The sequence below is a fragment of the Coturnix japonica genome, chromosome 27 (genome assembly GCF_001577835.2).
Source record: "Coturnix japonica isolate 7356 chromosome 27, Coturnix japonica 2.1, whole genome shotgun sequence".
NCBI classification, from domain to species: Eukaryota; Metazoa; Chordata; class Aves; order Galliformes; family Phasianidae; genus Coturnix; species Coturnix japonica.
The window spans coordinates 895,116-922,132 of NC_029542.1; the positions used below are offsets into that span (position 1 = coordinate 895,116).

The following is a 27,017-nucleotide window of genomic DNA, read 5'->3' on the forward strand; positions in this document are numbered from 1 at the left end:
CCGCCCCATCCGCCTGGCAGCCAATCACCGCGCTCCGATCCTCCTCTTGCCCCGCCCATTCTCCTCCCGCTCCGCCCCGCAGCCAATCGCCTCCCTTCGTTTTCTCTCGCCCCGCCCCATCTGACCCGCGGCCAATCACCGCCCAGGATTCCCTCCCCGCCTCCCGGCCGGTTTCCCGGAAGGGCGGAGCTTCCGGCGAACAGCCCCGCCCACCGCCTCGTGCAGGTGGTACTGCGCACGCGCGGTTTGTGGGCGCGCATGCGCAGAGCGAGCGGTGGGCGGGGCGGAGCTGCGGGGCTGCGGGTCGGTGTGAGGGGGAGGGGCGGGTGGTGCCATGAAGGGAGGAGGGGCCGGGCTGAACGGGCCGGGCTGAACGGGACGGGCACGGAACCAATAATGCTGCGGCACCGCCCCCCCCCCCGGCTGTGTAGCACAAACTGCTCCCGTGCCCCGCAGCTCCACCTTTGTGCCCTGCAGCACCTAGCCCATATCCCCACATATCCCCCATATCTCCCTATATCTCCCCATATCTCCCCATATCCCCCCATATACCCCCCGTGTCCCCCCGTGTCCCCCCATATCCCCCCCCATAGGACCCCTGTGACCCCATATCCCCCATTATCCCCTATATCTATATCCCCCATATTCTCCTCCGTGTCCCCATATCCTCTGTGTCCCCATATCCACCTCCCGTGTCCCCTTGTCCCCCCATATCCCCCCATATCTTCTCCGTGTCCTCATATCCCCCCTTATCCCCCTATATCCTATATCCCCCCATATCTCCTCCGTCTCCCCATATTCCCCTCTGTGTCCCCCTCTGTGTCCCCATATCCCTCCATATCCCCCCAGTGTCCCCATATCCCCCCCGTGTCCCCTTGTTCCCCCATATCTCCTCCGTGTCCCCATATCCCCGCCCAGTGTCCCCTTGTCCCCCCACATCCTCCCATATCTCCTCCGTGTCCTCATATCTCCCCATATCCCCCTATCCCCCATATCCCCCCGTGTCCCCATATCTCATCTGTGTCCGCGATCCCCCCGTGTCCCCATATTCCACCATATTCCCTCCGTGTCCCCATATCCCCCGGTGTCCCCATATCCCCCTCCCTGTGTCATATCCACCATTACCTTCGATGTCCCCATATCCCCCCCGTGTCCCTATATCCCTCCATATCTCACCATATCCCCCTCCCCGTGTCCCCATATCCCCCGTGCCCCCATTATATCCCCTATTACCCCCATTATATCCCCATCACACACTGGACGCCGCCTGAGGTTTGCGGCGGATTCTCCCGCTGTCCCGGCTCTGGGCGCAGCGTTACGGTCACAAACTCAGCCCCCCCCTCCGCTCCGAACGGACCCTCCGGCGATAACGGAGCTGGTTCGGACCGTGGGTGTCGGCAAAGAACTCGCAGCGTCCGCTGCTCACAAAGGGAACACGGAGAAGCGCTGCCTCGCGGCGGGGTTTTCAATGCAGGGACGGACGGAGCGGCCCAACTCCGGGTTGTGCTGCAGGGATCGAAGTTCGGGGCGAACGCGAACGGAGCGAGAGTGAGAACCGCTGTTACGGTGCGCGATGAACCGGCTGCATCCGCTCCTCCGTGAGCAGCTCACCGCGGTCACAGCGTTACACGGGGATGGACGGGGCAGCAAATGGCCCAAAGGTTTCACTTCCCGGCTCACACGGGCGGGTCTGACATCCACCCCCACGCGTGGGGCGCAGCTTTGGATGCTGCATCGTGCAGGGCTTTAACGCCGGGTTGGCGAACATCGTGGTGCTGCATGGACAGACCTGGTGCTCCCTCGGGCTCCCTGGAGGTCGTGTCGTGTCGTATCGTGTCGTATCGTGTCGTGTCGTGTCGTGTCGTGTCGGTGCTCTTTAGAACAGCGCTGCTCTGTGTTTGCAGGCGCTCCGTCACAGCTCCTCCCTCCCCAAGGCAGAAGCAGCGCTTCATGCAGGTCGCTTTCATTCCCACTCGCTGTGATCCTCACTGAGCAGAGCCCCACACCTCGCAGTCCATCACAGAGCTCTGCCACGCGGCTGCTCCGGGGTTAAAAAGAGCAGAAATGGCCACAACGATCCCTGCGCTGCACGCAGCGGCTCTGCTGATGGCTGCTGTGGGGTGCGGGATGGCTCTGATGCTGATCACTGTTATCGCCTTCAAACTGAACTTCGTGTTCTCCACTTCGTGGCTTGAAGTGAGAAATCAGAAGCAGCCTCACTGGGTTTCCAAAGCTTTTCATCTGCTCCTTCGAATAGCAATCAGTTCCAATTAATCAGCTTTCTGCCCCCGCAGGCAATGAGCTCCTGTGCGACTTCCTCTTATCTCTGCCAAAATAGGATCGTTCTGAACAAGTTCTGCTTTCTGGCTCCGTTCTGTTAGCAGGAAACGCGTCTGAACCGCTGCATGTCCCGACCCCAGCAGCTCCAGTCGGGGCCGGGTGGGCACAGAGCACGAAGAGCCGCCCCCAGGTGAGCCCTGCAGCCGGGCTGGGGGTTCAGGATACGTTGGAAAATAAGCACAAAATGTTTGTTTTCTTTTTAATCCCAGCTCCGAGAGTGGAAAAGTAAGTGAAGAAATTCCAGTGTTGGTTGGTTGGTTGGTTTTTTTTCCTTTTTAAGAAAAGAAATATTTATGTATAGGCTGGAGAAAGGAGTTGCTGGATCGTCAGCACTGCTTTTAATGGAATACTCCTTGCTTTGACTGGTAACTGATTAACCCAAAATGAGCACAGAGGGAGCTGGACGGGGCTCCATTTCGTTCCATTTCATTCCATTTCTTGGACTTGTTTCTTAAAGATGCGTTTTGGAGAAATCTTTTATTCATCTTGAGTTTAGAATCAGAGTCACGGGATGGATTTGGTTGGGTTGGAGGGAGCTCAGAGGACACAGAATCGTGGAATCATGGCATTGGGTTGGGTTGAGAAGACCTTAAAGATCATAGAACTGTGGAATCACGGCATGGTTGGGTTGGAAGGGACCTTAAGGGTTGTAGAGCCGTGGGATCATGGCACAGCTGGGTTGGAGGGACCTCAAAGATCAGAGAACCGTGGAATGATGGCATGGTTGGGTTGGAAGGGACCTTGAGGGTTGTAGAACCATGGGATCAAGGCACCATTGGGTTGGAAGGGACCTTAAAGCTCACTGAGCTCCAGCCCCCTGCCAAGGGCTGGGTTGGTTGATGTATCCAGTACTCCTCTGAAGGGAAAATATGGCTTGTCCACTGCTGGCAGAGTCTGGAAGCCCAGCATTACGTGTCAGCCAAGGACTCGCTGTTATCCCTTTTGCTGCTGTGCTTCTCAGTTGTGCTCCTTACATTTTGGAGCACTGGTTCCAAACTTGCTGGCTGGCTGCTGCTGTGTGCCCCATAGAGACAGGGTAGGGGAGGAGTGGGGCAGCAGCAGTCCATGAGGTCTGTGGGTGCTGTGGCTGGAGGGCACCACACATCACTTCATTGTGTGCGGTGGTTTCGTTCCCTGGGTCTATCTGTCAGCCCCAGGCCTTGCATTGGTGAACATGAAGGGATTAGTCCGGGTCTGAGGAATAGGAAGCACTTCTGCTCCCAAGACAGTGGTTTAATGACAAAGGTTTGGGAGCAGATGGACAGATAGAATGAAGCCAGACATCCAAGTCAGGCATCCAAACGCTGACATCACTATTGAATGCCATAATACAGAGTCCCATAAGATGCAAATCCCAGGACATGATGCTGGGATGCTGAGCCCCGTGGGAGGCTCAGCTGCAGGCAGCTGTTGTCCTGCAGTGGAACATCCCACTCGATCCCAGCCCTTGTCCTCTGCTTGAACCTTCAGAAACCCCGAGCAGTCGCTGAGCTCGCTCCTCTTACAGACATGGGGATGGGCTGAACTGGAAACCAGCTGCTGCTGTGCTGCAATGTCTGCTCTGTATTTGCAAAGGGGCAAGAGAACGTGGCCAACCCCAACAGTGTGGGCATTGCTCTGGGCTCACCCCTCCTCCCAGCCCATACAGCAGTGTCTAATTGCATCTGTTTGCTGGTATTCTTCAATGGGGGGCAATGCAATGGAATGCAATGCAGTCCAATGCAATGTAGTCCAATGGGATGCAACACAATGCAGTGAAATGCAATGGAATTCAAAGCCATGGAATGCAACACAACCTTAACCCAATGCAAAGAAATGCAATGTAATGAAACCCAAAGCAAAGCAATGGAACACAGCGTAGCCCCAACCCAATGCAAAGCAATGGGATGCAGCACAAACCTTACCCAATGCAACACAATGAAATGAAATGCAATGGAATCTGAAGCAACAGATTGCAATGCAACCCTAACCCAATGCAAAGCAATGGAACACAATCCTAACTGGATGCAAAGCAATGCAATGGAATGCAGTGAAATTCAAAGCAAAGCTATGGAACACAGCACATCTCCAACCCCATGCAATACAACAAAATGAAATGCAATGGAATCCAAAGCAATAGAACTCAACACTATCCCAGTGCAAAGCAATGGAACACAACACAACCCTAAACACAACACAACAAAACCCAATGGAGCACAGTGAAATCAACTGCAACGTGTGCTGCTGGTGTCCATCTCAGAGCCTTGTTCTCGTGGCCACTGCAGCCTGGGATCCTCACCTACAGCCATGGGCATTTCCCCATCTCCATTCAGCACAAATGAGCCAGACGGCTGCGTGTGATTCTAACACAGGTTAACTTCTCACACTGGAAACATGCAGACACTTATTTTGTCTTATTTCTTGTGTGTGATGGGAAAAGCTCCCAGGAGACAGGAAAGCAAAGGTGGCCAACCACAGCGCAGTGGAGACATCTGCTCTGCAGTGCTTTAATTGCCTTTTTCTCTGGGCATCCCCCCTGCTATCTCCCCTCTGCTCAACGCCACCTCCGTGTTCTCCCCTACAGCTCCAATGATCTCATGCATCCACAGCCTTACTTTGATTAATCCGACCCATTCAGCCCTTTACTCCTCAGTTAAAGGAGTTAAAAGAAACCTGACAAACCTGAGGCAATAACTTGGGTGACAATAATTAGGAAGAACCCTCATTAGGGAGCAAACAGTTGGAATGGGGGCAGGACACAGAGAAGGTCTCTGTGCTCCATACAGGAAACTTCCTAAAGCAACAGGTGGGAGATGTGGGCTCAGCCTTTGCTCATGAAATTAAATTAAAAGCATCAAAAATGAGATGGGGTCGCATTGTTGGCAGTGAAGAACGAAGGGCAGCACAAACAAGGCTGGTGAAAGCTCCATCTGGCACAGCACCCCATCAGCAGCCGCTGGGTTTGCTGTGTGCATCCCCTGGTGCTGCTGTGCCCAAAGAGCTGCTGGGTGCTCCACAGCACAGAGCCCTTTCCCAGCAATTCCTCATTTCCAGTCCTGCAGCACCTTCTGGGCTGCCGCCGGGCTCCCAAACCAATGACATCACCCTGAAGCAGTCAAACATGTGATTTCCCAGCCCTGAAATGAAAGCTGCCTCTCCAGGGGAGGAAGGGACGCTGTGCAAGAGCAGCTCCCTCTGCCCTGTGCCGTGTTTGAGCCACAAACATACAGGATAATGGAGCCAAGAGAGGAATCCTACTGGGAGCTCCCATCCTGGCTTTGGGACAGACGCACTTCCCCACTCCATGGGTACAATGGGGACACGCAGATCACAGCTGGGAGCTGAGCTTCCTGGAACTCCCACACTTCTCCTTCCTGACAGCTCCACTCGGTTCCTTGGCAGCTGCCTCCATTGTGATGCTGGTGGGCTGCCCACGGGTCCTGGAAGTGCTGGGTGAGGAGCAGCCCTTGGCACAGTGCAGCCCTTGGCACTGCCGTGCAGAGCCACAGCTCCCCATGCTGATGGTGCTCATGGATGAGTTGCTGGAAGTGCCCCGGCACGGCCACGTGTCTGCTGTGGGATCTCTCATCCTGCAAACACTGCTCTGCTTTCTTTCTTTCACATCTCACATCATAGGGTTGCTCGCCCATTTAGGGGGAGCTGGGCACAGCCCCACACAGCAGCTGGGGGAGGACAGTGTCTCCATGGTGTGTTTGGCCAAAAACGAGCAGAAAACCCATGGCAGAATTACAGAACCTCAGAACCATGGAAGCATCCACACTGGGGAAGGCCTTCAGGATCTCCAGATCCAGCCATCAGCCCAAGCTCTCAGGTCCCATCACTACCCCACATCCCTTAGTGCCATGCCCATGTGGTGGGGGTTATCAGCACCCCACTGGGCAGCCCAGACTGACCCCACATTGCCCTCTCCATGCAGAAACCCCTTCTGACACCCAACCTAAGCCAGCTGCCCATCAGTACCCCAGGTCATTTCCCACCATGCTCCATCCACTCCTCCCAAGACCATGGTGGTGGAACCAAGAGCAGGGTGCAGTGCTGACCCTCACTGTATGCCATGCAGTCAGGCTTGGCACATTGACACAGCCCACACAGACCCCTCTGCCACACGTGGCTGTGTCCAGGAGCTGTGCTGTGTAACTCAGAACTGCTCACTCTTCACATGGAGCTCCAGCCCAGCGGAGCCATCTGTGTGACACAGGACCACCCCCAGTTAACTTCTGCTTAAGGAAACGATGTCTGACCCTATTTCAGAGCCCTCCAACTCCTTAACAAGAGGCTCCAGAAATTAATTACCGGCTTCCCTGAACACTTCCCCCTTGCTCTTCCCTGGAAGATATTTCTTCATTGGCAATATGCATGAACATACTCTGGCCATAGGGGGGTATATCCATGGTGTAGCTCCTTCAGCATCTTGCTGCCTCTCAGTTGCCCACTGTGAGTTGGGACACAGCTGGGAGCTGCATCACACCCAGCTGTGCTGCCATCCAGCTGTGCTGCCCTCACACCCAGCTGTGCTGCCATCCAGCTGTGCTGCCCTCACACCCAGCTGTGCTGCCATCCAGCTGTGCTGTGCTGCCATCCAGCTGTGCTGCACTGCAGCTGCCCTCCCAGCTCTCTCAATGCTCACACGGGGACAGGTGAGTTTGCAGTGCCCCAACACATCCCTCCCCAGGTGGAATATCTGAACAAGATGAGGAAGAAGCAACGGAGCACTGTTACAGCTCATTGAGAGCAAAAGTCACGTGTTTCAGAGGTGATTAATTACAGTCAGAGAATCATTAGGGTTGGAACAGACCAAGACCCCAAAGTGCAACCCCAGTGCATCCCCACTGAGCACATCTCTGCTTCAGCACCTTCCCCATTCCTCCATCCTCAGCCACACTGCAGAGCAAAGCATCCCCGTTGCTTGTCGTCCTACATCCTCTTGCTGCTGCCCTTTGCCCCCCCATTCTGCAGGCCCACAGCCCGACCTGCAGCACCACGGCTGCGTTTTGCATCTGGTTGGTTTCAGGTCTCATTTATGGAGGAAGCAGCACAGTGTCTGCGCTCAGCGCTGCAGCTCAGCGAGGCCCTTTGCACTCCATGCTGCTGTGTCAATATTTGACCAGGTGGGTGTGTTTGTGTGTGCAAGGAGGGGGAGCTTTGTCTAATGAAGCACCTGTAGCAACACAGGGTAGAAACGCACCCGGAAGGGTGAAAAAGATTGGACAACAATACAACAAAATGCCCTGAAATGGGCAGAATTTGGGGCTGTTCTCTGCAGCTGCAGTCCCACGATCTGCCGGCAGGGGGAGCAATACTCGCCCGCTGCCGGTAGGGGCCGCTCTCGCCTCACAGCCACCACTCCTCTATGGCCGCCAGGGGCCGCTCTCTCCTCACATCTACCACTCGCTGGTTGGGGGGGGGGGCCCACCTGAGGTGAGGCGGGGCCGCGCCCCCTCCTCCCCCCCCCGCCCTTCGGGGTGCGGCGGCGGCTCGGAGCCTGGAGTCCGCTCACACACATACACATACACACATATACACACATATACACACACGTATATACACACATATACCGGCACCATGGCGGAGCAGGAGAGCCTGGAGTTCGGGAAGGCCGACTTCGTGCTGCTGGACTCCGTCACCATGTCCGAGTTCATGGGGAACCTCCGGCTGCGGTGAGCGGCGATGGGGGGGGGGGCTGTAAGCGGGGTCTGAGGGACCGTAATTGGGGTGAATGGGGGGTAAATGGGGGCTGTGGGGCTCTGAGTGGGGTCTGTGGGGTCTGAGGGGCTCTGGGTGGAGTCTGTGGGACTCTTTGACAGGCTTTGAGTGGAGGTAGAGTGGTCCGATTGGGGTCTGAATGGGGTCTGAGTGGGGTCTACGGGGCTCTATTGGGGTCTGAGTGGGGTCTGAGTGGAGTCTGTGGGACTCTGAAGGGTCTGAGTGGGGTCTGAGAGGCTTTGAGTGGAGTCTGTGTTCTAAGTGGGCTCTGAGTGGGGTCTGAGGGGCTCTGAATGGGGTCAGAGTGGGCTCTGTGAGGCTCTGTTGGGATGCTGAGGGGCTCTGAGTGGAGTCTGTGGGACTCTGAAGGGTCTGAGTGGAATGTGAGGGGCTTTGAGTGTCGTCCGTGTTCTGAGTGGGCTCTGAGTGTAGTCTGGGGGCTCTGAGTGGGGTCTATACTGGCTCTGACTGGGGTTTGAGGGGCTCTGAATGGGGTCAGAGTGGAGTGTGGGGGGCTGTAATGGATCTAAGTGGAGTCTGGGGGTTCTGAATGGGACCTGGGTGGAGTCTAGAACTCCAGGGGCTCTGAGTGGGGTCTATGGGGCTCTGTTGGGATGCTGAGGGGCTCTGAGTGGAGTCTGTGGGACTCTGAAGGGTCTGAGTAGGATATGAGAAGCTCTGAGTGTCATCTGTGTTCTGAGTGGGCTCTGAGTGTAGTCTGGGGGCTCTGAGTGGGGTCTATACTGGCTCTGACTGGGGTTTGAGGGGCTCTGAATGGGGTCAGAGTGGAGTGTGGGGGGCTGTAATGGATCTAAGTGGAGTCTGGGGGTTCTGAGTGGGTCCTGGGTGGAGTCTAGAACTCCAGGGGCTCGGAGTGGGGTCTGAGTGGGCTCTTTGGGGCTCTCTTGGGGTGCTGAGGGGCTCTGAGTGGAGTCTGTGGGACTCTGAAGGGTCTGAGTGGGCTCTGAGAGGCTTTGAGTGTCATCCGTGTTCTGAGTGGGCTCTGAGTGGGGTCTGGGGGCTCTGAGTGGGGTCTATAATGGCTCTGAGTGGGGTCTGAGAGGGTCAGAATGGAGTGTGGGGGGCTGTAATGGATCTAAGTGGAGTCTGGAGGATCTGAATGGGACCTGGGTGGAGTCTAGAACTCCAGGGGCTCGGAGTGGGGTCTGAGTGGGCTCTGAGTGGAGTCTGTGGGACTCTAAAGGGTCTGAGTGGCATATGAGAGGCTCTGAGTGTCATCTGTGTTCTGAGTGGGCTCTGAGTGGAGTCTGGGGGCTCTGAGTAGGGTCAGAGTGGAGTGTGGGGGGCTATAATGGATCTGAGTGGGGTCTGGGGGTTCTGATGGGATCTGGGTGGAGTCTGGAACTCCAGGGGAGCAGAGTGGAGTGTGAGTGGGGTCAGTGGGGCTCTTAAGGGCTTTGAGTGGAGTCTGGGGGTTCTGAGTGGGGTCTGTGGGACTCTTAGGGGCTTTGAGTGGAGTCTGGGGGTTCTAAGTAGGGTCAATGGGTCCGAAATGGCCCTGAGAGGGATCTAAGTGGGATTTAAGTGAAGTCTATGGGGTTCTGAGTGGGGTCTGAGGGGCTCTGAATGGAATCTGGGACTATAGGGAGTTGGAGTGGAGTGTGTGGGGCTCTAAGGGCTCTGAGAGGGGTCTTGGGGATCTGAGTGGCATCAGTGGGACTGTAATGACTCTGAGTGGGCTCTGGGTTCTGAGTGGGCTCTGCGGGACTTTTTACATGGTCTGATAGTGATGGGACTGGTGGAACTGATGGGACTGGAGCTGTAGGCTAAAAGGGGAAATTCAGGTTGGGTTTTAGGAGGAAGTTCTTTACTCAGAAGGTGGTGAGGCTCTGCTACAGAGATGTTGTGGTGCCCCATCCCTGTGGATGCCCACAGCCATGTGTGGGACCCAGGGCAGCATGAGTGGGGGGCAGCCAGCCCATGGTGTGGGGTGGGACTGGGGGTTGTGAGGTCCCCTCCAACCCAACCGTGCTGTGATTCTGCGGTTCTGTGATCATTAAGGTCCTTTCCAACCCAACCCTACTCAACACAACCCAACCATTCTACCATCTTTAAGGTCCGTTCCAACCCACCCATGCCATCATCCTTAAGGTTCCTTCCAACCAGAGCCATCCCATGATATTCCTTGCAAGCCCTGAACCGGAACGTGGAACGTCTCTCCTTGTTGTATTTATACTTCCAAGCCTTTTAGTCATTTGCTGCTCTTTACTGATGATTTTTGGTTTTAAAAATGAGATGTTTAAGCAGAAACTGCCCTTTTCTGTGGCGATGATAACCGTGACGCAGGTTGCCGTCCTTAGCAGGAAACTTGTAGGCAGCAGATTGTTCTTGGGGTTTATATCCTTTGGTTAATGTGTAATAGGAACCTGGATGAAGCAGGAGGATCGTCATCAGATAAATGAAGACTCGGCGTGGCAGCAGGATTTCATTTGGGAACCAAAGGAACGTGCCCAGCGGTGCAGACTGCTGTAGTTCTGTAAGAAAGAGCCTAAGAAGAAACTTCCTATTTGGGATCCTTACGTGTGACGTGCAGCATTTCACTCCTGTTGGTGCTGCTTTACATGGGGATCCTGGCTCGGTGTCCCTGGGGCACAGAAGCAAATCCTGCCCTTGATCCACTGACCCGTGCTCTGCTTTATGAGCGTTCCCAGCACTGCCAAGTTCTTATGGCCTTACAGCCTTGGAGGTGGTGATTAGCAGCTGATGATATGTGTTAAATCACTTTGGAGCTGAATTACAGCCCACTTTGTGAGCAGGGTGGGGGTGCTGTCAGGGTAGGATGGGGAATTGTTGCCTCCCCTTGGCTCTATGGGTGGTGCTGGGTTGGCTGAGCGCAGTGCCCAGGAATGCCTTGCTGTGCTGGAGCTATTTTGGTGTGGGGTCACCAGCTGACCCCAGGCCGGGCTGTGCTGGATGTCGTTCCCAAGCGAGCCCAGATGTGGGAGGAACAGCAGTCACAGCAGAGCCGGTGCATGCAGAGATGATTCCCCAGGGATGTCTGTGAGAGGGATGGGCCAACAGTGCTACGGGCTGCGTGTGGCTGGGAGCACAGCGAGGCATTGCTGCCCCGTTCCCAGCTGCTGTGCCTGCTGCTCTGTTTTGTACACATCCACCCAGAGGTTCTCTGAAGGCTTCCCGTTTTTAGTGCTTACACACAGTCCTAAAGCTCTCCACATTTGGGACTCTCGTGCAGCCCTTGGGTGTTACACAATTAATTGTAAATAGAAGCCATCCGGCCCTTGAATTCCTTTGTTCTGAGTGCATGGCTGTGATTATTAGTCATCAAAATAATGCAAAGAACTTAGGATAAGCAGCTGAGCAGTTTGCATTTGAGTGGCTGATGGCCGGGCTTTGTGTTTGGTGGGCAGGTGGGAGCACTGGCTGTGCTGGGTTTGGTGGCTCAGCTCCATTCAGGACGTGTGGTTGATGGGAAGACCCCTAAAGAAGGGAATCCCTTCCCATATCACCCACCAGATGCACCCAGTAGGACATCCCATTGTGTGAGGGTCTATGGAAGGGCAGTGGGGTTTTACTGTCTGCTCTTCTGTGGTCTGGATCCTACTTTAAAGCGAAAGGCGCTTTCTGTGCGGTGCTGGCTCTGTGCTGTGGGTTTCTTATCTGTAGTTAGAGCTGTGGTGGGGAGGGCTGGCTTTGCACCAGCACTGCAGGAAGTGTCTTGTAGTGGGAATGTCGTGTGCAGGCCTGGTTTCACCGTGCTCTTGGTAATGAAACCTTTGTGCTTAATGAACAACTCTTTGTGCCTTTAAGCCGTTTGAATTTCTTCCTCCATGAGATCCGGATACCTGAATTGCTGGCGTGGTGTGGGATGGAGGACTCGGCTCTCAGGGAGTTGTGTCAGAATTTGGAATGATTGGAATGAAGATTCCCCATCGTCCATCCAAACCGGCCGTGTGGGCTTGGCCAGGTTTCAGCTCATCTTTGTCACCAGGACGGGCCGTGCAGCTCAGTGAGCACCAACGGGCAGCGCCTGCCATACCAGCAAGCAGAGCACTGCCCGTGCTGTGCCTGGAGGTGGCATTGATCAGCATTGATCACCGCCTTCTGAATGGCACCTGCTGAGAGTCAGCATGGAGGTCTGCTGGGTTCTTCTGGCCCAGCTGAGCTGCTGTCCCAACGTGGTGCCCCTGAGGAGCCTTTAGTGTTGATTTCTGACCATAAATCCATGACCCCATGCACCCCCTGGGGCTGAGCGCACCTTATGCTACCTGAGCATTTCCCCTTCTATGCTATGCACTGAATTCCCTTCCTGCTGCAGATCCTGCTTGTCGGCTGTTGCATCACTGCTCATTCCTCAGTGCTGGGGCCGTGATTGCATCTCAGAGGGGGGTTTCGAAAGGGAGCGCGTGGGGTTGGAGCTGCCCTTTCTGACTGGATGGCCTTCCAGCCCCAATGGTTCCATGCCCGTATAAATGTCAGCAGACGCTGCCTCCTCCCCCAGCTGATGGCTGCAGAATTGTTGTCCCTCTCTCCGTAACCACTGCTGATGGAGTTGCTCTGCCCCAGTAGTTTCCTGGTTCCGGATGGGATCGGTGCCCACAGGAGCTGGGTGCTCTGAAGGCTGCAGCCTTCCCTGCACTGTCTGAGCTGGGGCTGCTGCTGAGAGGCTCAGAATTGCTCAGAAAACACGTTGCCTGCGTGCTGCAAAGCACACACCTTTCCTTGCGTCCCCGTGCACAGACAGGAGCTGTGCTGCTCCTCCCTTTGCTCACAGGGACAGAAGTACCTCAGTGTTCTTTGCTCGGGATGTAAACAGCTCCTTGGAACAGTAGCTGTGAGGCTTTGTTGAAAAGTGCTTAGCAATGACAAAAAAATGTTATTTCCGAAAGGATTTCTGCAGCTCCGACGGGCTGTTTTTCTTTTCTTCTTCTTTTTTTTTTTTTTTTTATTTTTTTGCAAATGAAAGTCCAAATTTACCACAAAAATGTCCCTGTAACCTCTTATAATTCAAAACAGATTACTTGCTTTTCAAAAGCACAGGCAAATTACCAGGGAGGCTTTCTAAAATAGGACCGAGGGGCAGATGTGTGACTCTGTGGGCACTGAGGAGCTTCCTTTGCTGAGCCGTGTCTCTGCGCTGTGTGCTTTGTGCAGCAGTGCTGGGTTGCAGGCACACGAAGGTTGGTGTGATGTTGGCATCAGTGCACGGAAGGGAGAATCTTTGTGTCCCCTTGTTCCCAGTAAGCGCAGCATTGATGTCTGCAGCAAAACCAACAGCAGGATTCTCATCTTTGGTTCTCCCCGCTCGCCCTCTGGGCAGTGCTGGCTGCTGGGGATGCAGACATTCCTCCCTGAGACATCCCCCATCTCTGTCAGCTCCATTGGTTACACTGAGCTGAAGCCCCCGCAAGGAAATGCGGATGGAAAGTCGATGTGTGCAAGCAGCTGTGGGGCTGCACCAGCCAGGCGTGATAGCGGCGTGTCGGATGGTTGTGAGCTCGTTGCACACGCTTTGCTGGACTTTTTGCAATCACTTGATAGCAAACGTGTTTCCCATTAAAGGCTTATGTTGTTGGAGGCTTGTGGCAGCAGGAGAGGCTGCTCAGTGTCCAAACTGAGATGTGTTTTTACCTGGGACTTCTCAGCTGCTTCTTTCTCAAGGGGAGAACCCAACGTGGGGGCTCAGGGCTGGGAATGGAGCCGTGTGGGGCCTGTGCATGGAGATGGGAGTGTGGGAGCCAAGGAGGCTTTGGTGGTGGATGGTGTCTGCCCAACATGGTGTGTGTCACCACCACGTGTCATTGGGAGCCGTGGTGGCCAGCACAGACTGCTCCTAACATGAGATGTTGTTGGGGAGGCCCAGCAATCCAAAATGTGGATCTCGATGCCCTCCTCCATCATGTGGTCATTGCTGCTGAGTTATGGGAGCTGCTGAATTGGGCCGTGGCCGTGTGGGTCGTTGGGATCATCTCAGTTGACATCACAGCCCCTTTGGTTTTCTATCTGGAAATAATTAACGTCAGTTAAGTACTGCAAATTTGGTGAACTTTGAGGGCGTTTTTTTAGGGCTTTGGCTAAATGAGAGGAAAAAATTTGCTAGGGTTACATTAACGTCTACCATGAAACCAATGTAAATTGCAGGATGGAACAAATTAGCAGGTTCTTATGGCCAGGAGGTGCTGGGATGGGAGCAGACCTTTGGAGTCCCTTCCATCCCAGTGTGCCTGTTAACATGTCAGAAACCTCCATTAGCAATTCCCTGTTTGCACATCCTTTTGCACATCCTCTGTGCAGCACCAAGGCATTGTACATCTCCATCACCGAAGTCTTGGCTCGTTGTTAAGTCCCACAGTCAATGTGGGAAAACTTGTTGGCAAAATAAAAGAACCAACACCAACAACCCCAACCCAACTCAACCTTACCGGACCCTTCTAACCCAACCCCTCCTTCTGTACATGGCTCTATTGGCTTGGCTTAGCCCAAAGCACTCAAGATAAGCAAGCAGCCTGTTTATTTAGCGAGGCATTTGATATGGAAGCTGGCAGCTCTGAGGCCAGACCCCACGTGGTGGCTGTTAGGAAGGTGACACACCAGTGCCTGCTGGTGGGACGCTGCTGGGAGCTTGGGTGCTTTTGGTTTGCCATTGGTTTTATGGAGCTGCGGAGCGCTGCTGCATTCAGCCCTCCACATCTTCTCCTCCCTCCTGCTTTGCCTTCGGGGTGTGCTGTGGTCTCTTGCAGACTTTTCTCCATAGCGATGAAAGCTGAAAACCTCTCTTAATTGGAGTGAAGATGGCTGCGCTCTGGGAGGACGTGTTGGAAGGCAAACAATAGTTATGGTCAGAGCCATGCCGTAAATCAGCAGCGGCCGTGCTGAGTGCTGCGCTGTCTGTGATCTGCCCCTGGCTGTCCACTGCTGCACCATCAGTTCAGTCTGTGCTGAGCATCCTTGGTTTGCCCCAGGCAGGGCTATGAATGGCAGCAATGCATCACCTTCATAGCGGGCAGGCAGCACCTGCATGCCTCCCTCTGACCTTCTTTCTTCTGGGCTCCCGTGAAGACTGAATTAGATGGTGCGTTTAGAGATGGGGTGTGATATTGAGCCCGTTATCCCACATTTGCTTTAAAGTAGCCCTGCAGGTGTCTCCTGGAGGAGGCTGGAGGGAACCATTGGTCACAGGGAGAGGGCTTCTCTGCTTCACAGCCTGGGCAGTTCTCCCCAAGGGCACCAACTGTCCAGCAGAGCCGCAGGGAGCAGCTCAACAGCCGCAGGGAGCAGCTCAACATCCACAGGGAGCACCTCAACATCCACAGGGAGCAGCTCAACATCCACAGGGAGCACCTCATCAGCACAGCCTTCCCCCTCCTCGCCCTTCTTTCTTCCCCTCTTATTTTCCTTCCTCCCCAAGGAAGTCAAGGCAACCTGGGACAACATGCTTGGAGCTGGTGGGTTATTCCTTATGGGTTTTCCTTGTGTTGCCCTTTCAGCCCTGTGTTAGCTGCACTTCCATGTTTAGGGACTCCTGACAGCGACTGATATTGGTGGGAGAGGGATATAGCTGTGTGTTGGATGGGGCTGTGGAGGAGCAGTGCCTGTGGCTGCAGCCCCTCCTGGCAGTGTGTTGTTCTGTCAGACTTTTGTCTTTGAAACAGCCTTTTGTTTGGGTGCCTTGCTGTGCAGTCTGTCAATGGCTGCAATAATACCTTGATCCCACAGCAAGCGGGGCTGCCAGAAATCCTGCTGCTTCCACGGCCGCCGCTAATGAACTGCCATTGCTCACATTGCAGCTCGATTTGCTCCCGAATGGCCCTTCCTGTGTGTGCAGGCCGGGCTGGTTACCCATTAATGCCATGTACACACACAGCTGCTTGCTCTGCTCTTTTGGGCCCAGCTCTGTCTCCCTCTGGCAGAGCTCCCTGTGTGCTCCATGGGGGTTTATTGGTGGCTAAAGCAGACAGTGCCTTGGCAAGCAGTGCCCAGCTGGATGGCTGCTGTGCTGCTGGCAGCTGGGGTGTGAAGGTGCTGTGTGCTGCAGTTGGTGATGATGGGGAGAGGTGAGCAGCTGTGAAGGAGCCCAGGCTTCATGAGGCTGCGATAAAGCTGCTGTTGTGAGTGAGCAGCAGCTTGTGCAGGGCTGAGCTCTGCTGATGCGGGTTGCTGGGTGGATGGTGATTTAATAACAAGCATTCTTCAATCTGCTCAGTCCTTTCAGTCTCAACGGGAGGAATTGGTCTCCTGGGAGTTTTTGGATTATTTCTTTGGGTTGTTTGAAGGGTTGCAGGGATTTGTCAAATAGCAGCATGCTCTGTGTGTTATCTCCAGCAATCTGGGGAGGTAACGCTCTACATCACTGTGGCAGCATTAAGCAAATGTCAGCCAATTTTGGGGTTGGGTTAGACTTCTTGACCAACGTGGTGTTGATTTGGGAATGGTAAGCACTGCTTGGACAGCGTGGTGGTGATTTGGGGATGGGTTCCACTGCTTGGCCAACACATGCTGGTAGGACTCAGCACATTCACAAAGTACCTCCCGATACTTCTGTTGTGTTACTCCCTGCTTACAGCTGATGAGTAGGTGTGAACTCGTCACACGTTCCCTTCTTAGCCTGTATGTTGTAATTACATGTTTACAGAGCAGTCAGTGCAATGGGGAAACTGAGAGGCGCAGCAGCAGCTGGTGTTTAACTGATGAGTTGCACACTTCTGTGCAGCTTTTGAACGCGCTGTGTGTCAGTCTGTGTGTGTGTGAGCAGCTGTCAGTGCACCATGAGGCTGTGGTGGATGGTGACTGTGTTAGATTGCCTTGCAGGTATCTGTGGCAGAGCAGAGCCCTGCTGGTGAGCCTGTGCAGCAGGAGGAGTGCAGGAAGATGTGCAGGAGGCTCAAGGGTGCAGACAAGGAGATGCAGTCAAGACACAGGAGATAAAGGCAAGGAGATCTGAGTAGGACAGAAGGACTAAAAAGGGGTGAAGCTGCTTATCTAAGAGTTCCCCCAGGCAGAGGTGATGGGACATGCTCTGTGCTCTCCTTTCCTCTCTTTCCTCCATCCCACCCAGGGATTTCTCCTCTATCTGCAGGGTTCTCTTTGCTCAATCCATTGCATTTTGAGGGCTGAGCTGAACTCCTTTAGACCAGGCAGAAATAGTGCTACACCAGCAAGCAGGTTCCAAAGATTAAACTTCTTGGCACGAGAGAGCAGCGCGATGTGTAATTACCTGTTCTTTATCTGCCATAACATGGGACTTTGAGAGAAGTGAAGATATGGTAATAACCACCAACCTTGTTTCTTGCTGGTTGCTTATCAGCATTAACAACCTGTGCACTTTAGAAGCACCTTATCTCAGTGCCTGATATCCCTCTATATGTGGGGCTCTTTCCAGAGCTGGCAATGCCAGCTGCAAGGCCAGAAAGTGCTATAGATCCAAGTGTCAAATTCCTTTGTTCCCTTTCTCAAAGGACAAAGATGCGAACAGGAAATAACTAAGCTTTATTTCTTTTCCTGTGAGTCTCTCTTGAATGCGTTCAGGAGGAAAATAAGAGTCATTTCATAAACCTATTCTGCTCTAGTTTGGACACGGACAGACTTTGTAGTAATTCCATTGCACTGCATGAAAGTGCTGCGAACAAAGTGCTCGAACCCCCCTTTATCTGCAGGTCCATCTGAACCCATTTCATTGCATCCGAATGCTGTGGATGTGTTTTCTTATTGAAGTGAATAAAGAGATAACATTGGGAAGGTTTTGTCCATCCAGTAGGTGTTTCCATATATATGCATTTAGAAGGTTTAAAGAGTTTGACAGTGTGTGGTTGCCGAAGGATTAAAAGCCCCTTGATGTGAAGGGCTTGCCTTTGTGTTTTCTCACTGTTCTGGAAGGGCTGAGCAGCTGATTGCTCACAAGAGGGAAAGAAAAGCATTGCTGCCTTTGGAGGAGGATGGATCGTAGCTCCGAGCAGTTAATTACACCCATTTCTAAAAAAAGATTGGTTAAGACTGATAGCAAACTGAGCCTGGAAGCCCGTGCTGTTACATTCAGCAATTGCAGCTTGAAGCTGCTGATGGAAGCTGCGGTGCGTGTGCTACAGCCACGGAGCTATTCTCTTTTTCATAATAACATTCCAGTTGCCTGCCAGCACTGCTGCGGGGCTGTCTGAGCAGGAAAAGGGGAGCAGTCTGAGAGCAGTGAATGCCAGCTCTTTGGTGGTGATTGAAAACAAACAAACAAGAGAAAGAGGCGGTGTGTAAATCTGTTTTAATAATCAACCGTTGGAGTCCTTTTCCGCTTTGCTGATGTTTCCTTTGGAATATGGCTGTGTAACAACTCAGTACAGCTGGCATTCAGCACTCACTGCTTCTGCTTTGAGTGATGGATGCGCAAATAACAGCCCTCCTACTTCTCGGATGGTTTGTTTTCCTTCAAAGAATGTAAAGTGAAATACTTAACTGGAGGGGAAATCCATTTGCTTATCGGGCTTGTACCCAGGGCTGCCATATCCACAGGGATGTTTGAAACACACCATGTATCTGTGCCTCCCCTTCCCCTCCATGTGGGGTTGGTGGCACTGAGCCCCATGCTGTCCCAGGTCCCCGCAGTGCTCTCAGCATTGTGCAGATGACTCAGGGGGGTTCTGAACGCTGTGCCCGCACAATGCCGCATTCAGGAGCATCCAGCAGCATCCCATCTCTAACAGATGCAGAATATCTCTTTGCAACAGAACAATGGAGCATCTGAGCAGCAGCAGCTCGTGGCTGGCTGCAGGGTCCTTGTGAAATGCCCTGATTGTACCTTGGCACCTCGGCTTGTGGAACACGTGGGAGCAGAGGTATCCCCCACAGCCTCTGCTTTGCTGCCATTTTGTGCTGTGCTGCAGGACTCTGTAGTTCCATTTGCACCCTTGGTGGTTGTCAGAAGTGCCTTTGCATGGATGCTGCTCCCACAAACCTTCACTGCAGAGCTCGCACGCTGCTGAAGCAGAGCAGAATTTGGTGCATATCATTTGCACGATGCCCCTCGCTGCTCCTCGCTGCCTCCACTGAGACCTTCAGCCAAGATCCTGCTCCCCTGACAAAGCACTTTCAGTTTCAAGCCTTTGGTTGCCAGGCTGAGTCCATTTCCACTCTTTTTTGCTGCACAAAAACTTGGATGTTCGCTGCTACCTGGCAAGATGGTGCTCACCTACCAAAGCAGGTAGAAGGGCTGCATTCCCCTTCCCCGCTCCACAGCACTTCTATGGCTCTCATGCAATTAAGTTGGTTCTGTTGGAGGAGGCTGCATGCCTGTGGTTGACATCACGTGTGATGGGAGCAGATGGAAGAACCAACTTTTGTTGCCTTCACTTTTTCACCTTGTCCCCCTCCCCTTAATGACCTTTCAGAAGTGCTGAGCTGTTGTCTAACCTGCTGTCAAACATTATGGACCATACAGATGCTGTCCTCGTGTCTCGTTCCTGGTTAGATACAGGATCCCGGGATAATTTGACCTTGGGGTCGTACAGGGCTCTGAGCAGGCCCATCCAATTATTGCACTGGGGTTTCACAGGGTTGCAATCAAACTTTCCACGTGGAAAGCAGTGTGATTCGGTGCTCTCTGCAGAGAAACCAGGAGCAGGCATCTCCTCTGCCTGCGCTCAGCAGCAGCTTCCCCAGGTGTGGATGGGAGATGGAACCCCAGGCGCTGTGTTCTGCCCGAGAGCTTGTCAAAAAAAACCCTTTCTCGTGTTATCTGCTTCAGGTCTGCTTGTGCCTTCTGCTCTGCTTCTAGCTGTAAGAGGAGAGAGCAGCGCTTCCCTGCTGCCGGAGGGACAGCTCATCCCACCCGCTGACGCACGCAGCAGCGAGGGCTCAGTGACTCCTGTGTTTAGTGGTTTGGCAGTTTCTCAGTGCAAGGTCAGTATTTTAACTTCATACTTAAGGAGAGGGATCTCAGTATTCCATTTCAGCCACGTTCCGTGGCCCCAGCCCTCATTCAGCATTCATTGCAGCCAGGTCAGCGCCCACCTTCCATTTCCCCTTCCCCTGACCCAACCTTGTGACTTGCAGAGCTGTGACCTGAGGGTCAGCTGTGCTGGCGCTGAGTCTGCTCAGCTTACAGCCGTCTTCCTGAGCGTGGCTTTGCTGGGGACGACGTGGCACTGCTGCTCCTGGTGCACTGTTTTCCTTCAAACAGTGGCGATGTCGTGACGAAAGATTCTTGAAGCGAAGACTGCAGATGAATGGAGTATTCCTCAGCCTGCCCTCCCTGCTCCCTCCCGACAGGAAAGGAGTGGTGCAGAATGCACACTGAATGGCATTTCCTATTTTGTGAAGCTGGCAGCGTGTAAAAACCGAGTCCGTGCAGGACAGCTGCAAGAAAAAAATTCACCTGCCCATTAAATAAGCTTAAATAGCAGCTTTTCAGGGTGAAAACATTGCAGGCATGCCCAGCAAGCATCGCAACAGAGCAGGTTTGTTTTCTAAGAGCGAGGAGGTGACGCTGGGCAGTTCCTTGGTCTGTTTTTCAGCTGCAGTAAAAATATTTCAGCTCTGCTTCTGCCAACACAAGCCCTGTTTGTCTGCACCCTCCTCGTCATGCACTTTGTGAACAGTTTTCTGGAGGAGCTGAGGGCGTTCTTCCCTGTCTGATATCTGGTTGGGGTTACTTGAAGCAGCAGTGAATGCTCAGTAGAGAGACCTGGTGTCACGTCTGAGGGGCACACTTGTCTGACTTGCCTTTAAACCCAGGTAAATGCAATTCCACCACCAGGGCTTCAGGGCCCTCAGCAGCCCATCCTCGACTGTGCACATACATCTCTTAGAGAAATGGGTTTTAATTGACATCTTCCTGCGCGTGTGCTGTGAGAAGGGAGTCAAAACCTGCAGAAATAGAACGCTGTGTGTGTTGGGTGGTAGGAAATAGCAGAGCTGTCACTGGGGGTAACCCAAATCACGGGGGGTTTGTAGCAGGAGAAGGACCTGGAAGTTTTGGTAGCAAATGGGTGACCAACGGTTGGCCATGAACCAGCACCATGTCCTGGTGGGCAGGATGGCCGAGGGGACCCTGGAGTACAATGTGTAGAGGGTGGGCTGAAGGGAGAGGGAGGTGATCTCCCCACTGCTCTGCCCTGGGGGGGCCATGTCTGGGATGCTGTGTTTGGTGCTGGGCAGCACAGGGCTGTGAAGATGGCAGGGGAATAGGGAACGGCTGAGGGATCTGGGGCTGTTAAGCTCAGTGAAGAGAGGGCTGAGATGGGATCTCATCACTGTTTATAAATACCTGCAGAGCAGAGGAGTTACCAAGTGAATGATTAATGAAGAATTCCCCGTGTAGTGTGGATGGCGGTGTCTGGTCGCATGGTAGGATGCCTTTGCTGAACCGTCTGCGTTCTGCAGATGTTGTTTTGCAGTATGGGTTCCCAGCCTTGCCAGCTAACTCTTTTCTTTATTTGTACTGAGTGCATTTCAAGTTGCATCATTTCCTCGGTCAGACAGTTTTATTTTTGACTGCAGTGTTTGTCAGGTGGGAGAAGCCCTAAATGTGAGTGTTCTCTGGTGGCCAAGATTTCTGCTTCAGCTCTGATTGGTGTGGTGTTTTCCAGCGGTAGTTAGATGTCAAGGTGGGACCTACACACGTATACAGCTGAAACCTTTCCCTTTGGCTGCTGGGCTGGTTCTGAGATGCCAGATTAATGAGTGGAAGATTCACTTCTCGCTTCTCCTCAGCCTCGCCGTGCAGCAGGATGGGGTTTGCTGATGTGTACAAATGGGGTCTGGCCCTGGAAGCATCAGCTGCAGGGAGCAGGGCAGCTCTTTCTCTTAACACCTGCTCTGTGCGTGGCTTCCAATAACAAAATCCTGCTGCTGAGTGGGTGTTGGGGCACTGGATGAGCTCTTCTGCTCTGCTCCGTGACCCCTCCTTGCAGCAGAACCAAAACACGAATGCTGCTCGCACCTCAGGCTGCAGGCAGGCGCTGTTTGCTTAAGTTTTCACAAGTTCCTCCTCGGGCAAAGCAAAGCAGGACTCAGAGCAGAGCAATGCGGTAGGAAAACAGCCGCTGCTGTTCTTGGCTGCCACAGCTGGCGGATGAAAAGCGGCTTTATCAGCAGTGAGGGGCGGCTTGGGAGCGTCGGAGAGCAGCACTGGGACCCCTCAGTGCTGGGAAATGGAGAGGAGGGAGCAGGAGGTGAGCAGGGGTGTCAGTGGGTGGCAGCTCCGTATCCACAGAGCCACGCTGAGATGTACATCTGCCAACCCACAGGGAACCTGTCCTCAGGGAATCATGGAGTGCCTTCACTTGGAGGGGACCTTAAAGGTCGCCTGCTTCCAACCCCGGTGCCATGGGCAGGGTCTGGTTGGCCCCAGCACAACACCCTGCACTTGGCTGGGTTGAATCTCACTGAGCTCTCGTGTGTCTGCTTCTGGAGCCTGTCCAGGTCCCTCTGGATGGCATCATCCCTTCCTCCTCTCATACCAGCTGCACCACTCAGCTCAGTGTCCTTGCAGCTGCTGAGGTGTGCTGATCCCATCTCCTGTGGCACTGATAATGGTATTGAGAAGCACCAGGCTCAATATGGACCCTGATAAAGGTATTGAAGAGCACCGGTCCCAGTATAGACCCTGATAAAGTTATTGAGGAGCACCGGTCCCAGTATGGACACTGGTCTCCAAGCACAGCGCTGTGGCTGCAGCCAGCCAGCCAGCCCTTCATCCAGCTGGGAACCATCTCTGTCCATCGCAGTCATCGTGGTGCAGGGCCGTGCCAGAGGCCTCGCACAGCTGCAGCAGCTGCCCTCCATTTGCCCACCAGTTTCATTCCATCATCTTCCTCTTCCTCCTCCTCCTCCCTCTGCCGTGCATCCTCAGGCTGCGGGGCTGTGCCATAAGCCCCTGTCACATTGCTTTCTATTTTCTAATACGTTTTTGGTAGCTTCCAAGCAGCTTGTTCCATAAACACAAAGTATCTTTGCTTTTCGAGTTTTGGGAAGTGCAGCTGAGGACTGCAGGAACCTGCAGAGCTGTTGCAGTTCTTGTGGCTTCCCATGTGAGTACTTTGGAGCTGGAGGCTTTCAGAAAGCAGAGCTCTGGTTCCTGGGTTGCATTTCTCGGGGTTATCACACCCAAACCGTCCCAAGACGCTGCAGGGAACCCTCGAGTGGACGGCAGAGAAAGTCCCGGCTGTCACCACGTGGGGGTGGTGATAAACTCAGCAGAGCAGTACTGGGGTTGGTGCTGCATCATGAAGGTCTTGTGGTGCCATCTAATGTCGTAAGGCTTAAATGCAGCGCTCGTCTCGCTCATCCTTAGTGCTGGCGGTACAGCTTCCATCTCAGAACCCTTTTTGTGTTGGCAAACTGGAGGAAGCAGAGACACCTGGTGATGGCTGAAGCCAGCCTGTGTGTGCTGGTGAGCCAGAGCTTTGCTGTCCCCGAAGTGCAGTGTGTTTGTGGGGCTGTCATCTGATCCACTGTGCATCTGTAAGTGCAACAGCAGCACAGATTGCCTTTGTATGGGGTGAGATTGCAGAGCTGCTGGGTTGTACTTCTTTTTCCATAGCCACGCTGCTGTGCTCCGTGCACTGATGAATTAATGCATTGATGAATTAATGCACAGCCCACGTGGAAAACATGCCAGATTTCTCCTGATCTTTCTCCCTTTTTTTGCCTCAGGTTTGAAAAAGGACGGATCTACACCTTCATTGGAGAAGTGGTGGTTTCCATGAACCCTTACAAGAACCTGAACATCTACGGGCGGGACATGATCGAGCAGTACAAGGGCCGGGAGCTCTATGAGAGGCCGCCCCACCTCTTTGCCATCGCTGATGCTGCGTACAAAGCAATGAAGAGGAGGTCGAAGGACACCTGCATTGTGATATCGGGTGAGCTGGAGGCTCTTCCTTGTGGTGAATGCTTTCCTGAGCCAAGAGCTGGTGTTATAGGGTCACTGAATGTTGGAGGGGACCTTCAAGACCATCCAGTTCCACCCTCCTGCTGTGAGCAGGTTTGCCAACCACTGGCTCAGCCTCATTAGTGGATGTCGGTCATTGGTTAACCTGTGTGTGCAGGAGGTTGAGTGGTGAGAGGCATCACCCTGGAGAAGTGCTGATTTCTGCCCCTCTGATGGCTGCTCAGTGCTTTGTTCTCTGTTCAGACTGTTTGTGCATCACGGTGCTGACAGCAGGAGTGGGGTCTGTGCCATGAATGGTCGCTATCTGGATCCTGGCACTTCATTTCCTTGATGTCCCCAGCTCTGAAAAGCTGAGATGTGTGCTGAACAGTGGCTCCTTGTGCTGTGTTTCCCAGCTCTGCTGCTGCCAGTCCTTCTCCTCTAACAATATTCCTTTGATGCTCTGTGTGCCGACCTGAGAAACCTTACATCACAACCACACAGCAGCAGCAGGCACAAATGAGCTTGCTGGAAAGAACAAAACCAGAAAGCCCCAGCCATTGTAATGGTGGGTTTGGGGTGTTGCTCAGTGATATGCTTTGGTATTTTCAATCTGTTGTCCCTTTTCTGTGCTCTCAGGTGAAAGTGGGGCTGGGAAAACAGAGGCCAGCAAGTACATCATGCAGTACATTGCAGCCATCACCAACCCGGGGCAGAGGGCGGAGGTGGAAAGGTAAGGGCTGTGCAGAAAGGGGCCTGGCTTTGTCCTCAGGTCTCTTCCTGTCTTACTGATGTTCCCCTAATTGCATGCTGATCTGGCAGCATTTTCTTCAGATACAGCTTTTCTTCTGGCCGTTTTGCAATATCGATTGCTAACATCCCATAGAAAAGCAAGGAAGGACTCAAGCCTTCAGACTTTCAAAGTGAAATCAGCATCTCGAAATCACATTTCCAATGGCAACTTGTTCAAAATATGTGAATGAGATCAGAACATCAAGCACAGGGGGCATTTCTGTGTCCTTCAGGGTTTGCATGCTCCTGAACTGCAGTGTGTTTGTCACTCTTAGAGTAAAGCAAATGGCTTTGTGATGAAACAGATTGAGTACCAACCTTGGATACTTTTTGTCCCAACTGTTGGCAAAATAAGTTAAGAAATTACTTCCAAAGATTGTCTGTGTGCAGGAGCTGTTTTGATTGATGCTGTTTGCAGTGGGAAGGTTGGTTCCCTTTTGCTCAGTTCTGAGGTGCAGCACCAGGAGCTCCCAGCTGGTTCCTTGTGGTGTTGCTGATGTTTTACACGCCTGCCTGAATGCATCACCAAAGAGCATCTCTGCTGTTGCTCACATCATCTCTGCTGTTGCTCACATCTTCACTGCAGGTTCTTGTAAATAAAAAAGCCATGGTTTGGGTACAGAACTCATCCTGTTCTCTTTTATCTGTACTAAAGAGTGAAGAACATCCTGCTGAAATCCAACTGTGTGTTGGAGGCCTTTGGCAATGCCAAAACCAACCGTAACGACAATTCCAGCCGCTTTGGGAAGTACATGGACATCAACTTCGACTTCAAAGGAGACCCCATCGGTGGCCACATCAACAATTACTTACTAGAAAAGGTGAGCCCAGTTGCTGGCAGCGGGGAGTGCTTCAGAAGGACCGCTCTTGTGGTCAGCTTGTGGCTGTGCCTTGCTGGTAGTGTCCAGCATCGCCATTGTGTAGGAGGCTGGCTTGGAGCTGTTCTGCCTCTGCTGAGCTTTGGTTGCAGTGGGGCAGTGCTCAGCATCCAGGTACAGAAATACCCACCTGCTGCTGTTCTCTCTCCCTGCAGTCTCGTGTGATCGTGCAGCAGCCAGGAGAGCGGAGCTTTCACTCTTTTTACCAGGTTGGTATCCATTTAGTGGAACCAAGGGCCTTTTTCCAAGTTTCCCAGGCATGACAGGCACATAGGCAGTGCTTTCACACCCTGTGTGTTTTGCAGAGGGTTCCCTTGTTGCAACTTGGGCGATCTGTTCTGTATGTATGATGTTCTGCAGTGGTGTGAAGAGGGAAAGAGCATGGGAAGGTTTATTTTAGTCCATCTCCAGTTCCACACTGATCCTCTGCCAACTTGAGAGTAACCCGACAGGTGTGGCACAACACTGGACTTTGGCTCACTGTGTTGTTTGTAATCCTCCTACCCCCTCAGTGTTCTCTTGAGGCCTTTATTTCATATGGAAGTAATTTTATGACCCCAAGTTCACTTTCTTTATTTCTTTGAGCTCTTTTTAATGTCTGCCATGTTGTACAGCAATTCCCCCATGTATCCTTTGGGGGAAGTGGTCAACCCATTACTATGACCTTTATTCTCACGTGGCATGTCTTTATGGTTTTGCTTGGCAAGCAGGTAAATAAGAAAAAGAACTCAAAAAAAAGATGGATTTACTATGGAAAAAAAAATATATGGAGGATTTTCTTGATTTTGATTCACCTTTTTGCTTTGTATTTGGTTTCCTTCCAACACAGCTCCTGCAGGGGGGGTCTGACCAGATGCTGCGCTCTCTACATCTGCAGAAGGATGCGTCTGCATACAGCTACATCTCTCCTGGAGCGCAGCTCAAGGTGAGTGGCAGGAAGCTCATCTTAAAGTTCTGAATGCTTCTTCAGTGTTTGAATCACTGCTGAGCTAGCAGAAGTGGAGAGCAGCGTTATGGGAAGGTGACACTATTCTGTTTGTAGCAGAGCTCTGGACCTTGGGGATGACTGTGTATGAGCTTGGGCTCAGTGGTCTCCCTTCCAATCCCTCCAACGCTGTGTACTTCTGCACACTCCTCACAGCAAGGTGTTGGCCACAAATGCACTGTCTGTGCTGAGCAGTTCTGTGACTGCACTGCTTGTTTTCTGTGTTTGTTTTTCTGCCCTTCCACAGCACATTCCACTGGGATGTGCAGATGTACAGCATGGTGTTAGGATCAATCTGAAAGCAATTTCTTGCTTCTGAAAAATAGTGAATTACTTCCCTGTTTCCTGTGGGCTGCAGAGTCTATGAATCACAGAATGGCCAGGATTGAAAAGGACCACAATGCTCATCTAGTTTCAGCCCCCCAGGCTGCCCAGAGCCACATCCAGCCTTGAATGCCTGCCGGGATGGGGCATCCACAGCCTC

The 27,017-nt window shown here is 53.0% G+C and overlaps 1 protein-coding gene across 3 annotated transcripts in view; it reads left to right on the forward strand.

The window, feature by feature from the left end:
* The first annotated feature begins 7,756 nt into the window (after positions 1 to 7,756).
* Positions 7,757 to 27,017, forward strand: part of MYO1D (myosin ID) — a 67,172-nt gene continuing 47,911 nt past the window's right edge. The window contains exons 1-7 of one of the 3 annotated variants that reach the window (XM_015885441.2): positions 7,885 to 7,997; positions 19,751 to 19,905; positions 23,662 to 23,870; positions 24,518 to 24,611; positions 25,326 to 25,491; positions 25,704 to 25,757; positions 26,378 to 26,473. In XM_015885441.2, the coding sequence (XP_015740927.1) occupies positions 23,711 to 23,870; positions 24,518 to 24,611; positions 25,326 to 25,491; positions 25,704 to 25,757; positions 26,378 to 26,473 (570 nt within the window). In that variant the 5' untranslated portion in view covers positions 7,885 to 7,997; positions 19,751 to 19,905; positions 23,662 to 23,710. Of the gene's footprint in view, positions 7,998 to 19,750; positions 19,906 to 23,661; positions 23,871 to 24,517; positions 24,612 to 25,325; positions 25,492 to 25,703; positions 25,758 to 26,377; positions 26,474 to 27,017 lie in introns of all 3 variants that reach the window. The other 2 variants (XM_015885442.2, XM_015885440.2) reach the window with 2 other exon arrangements.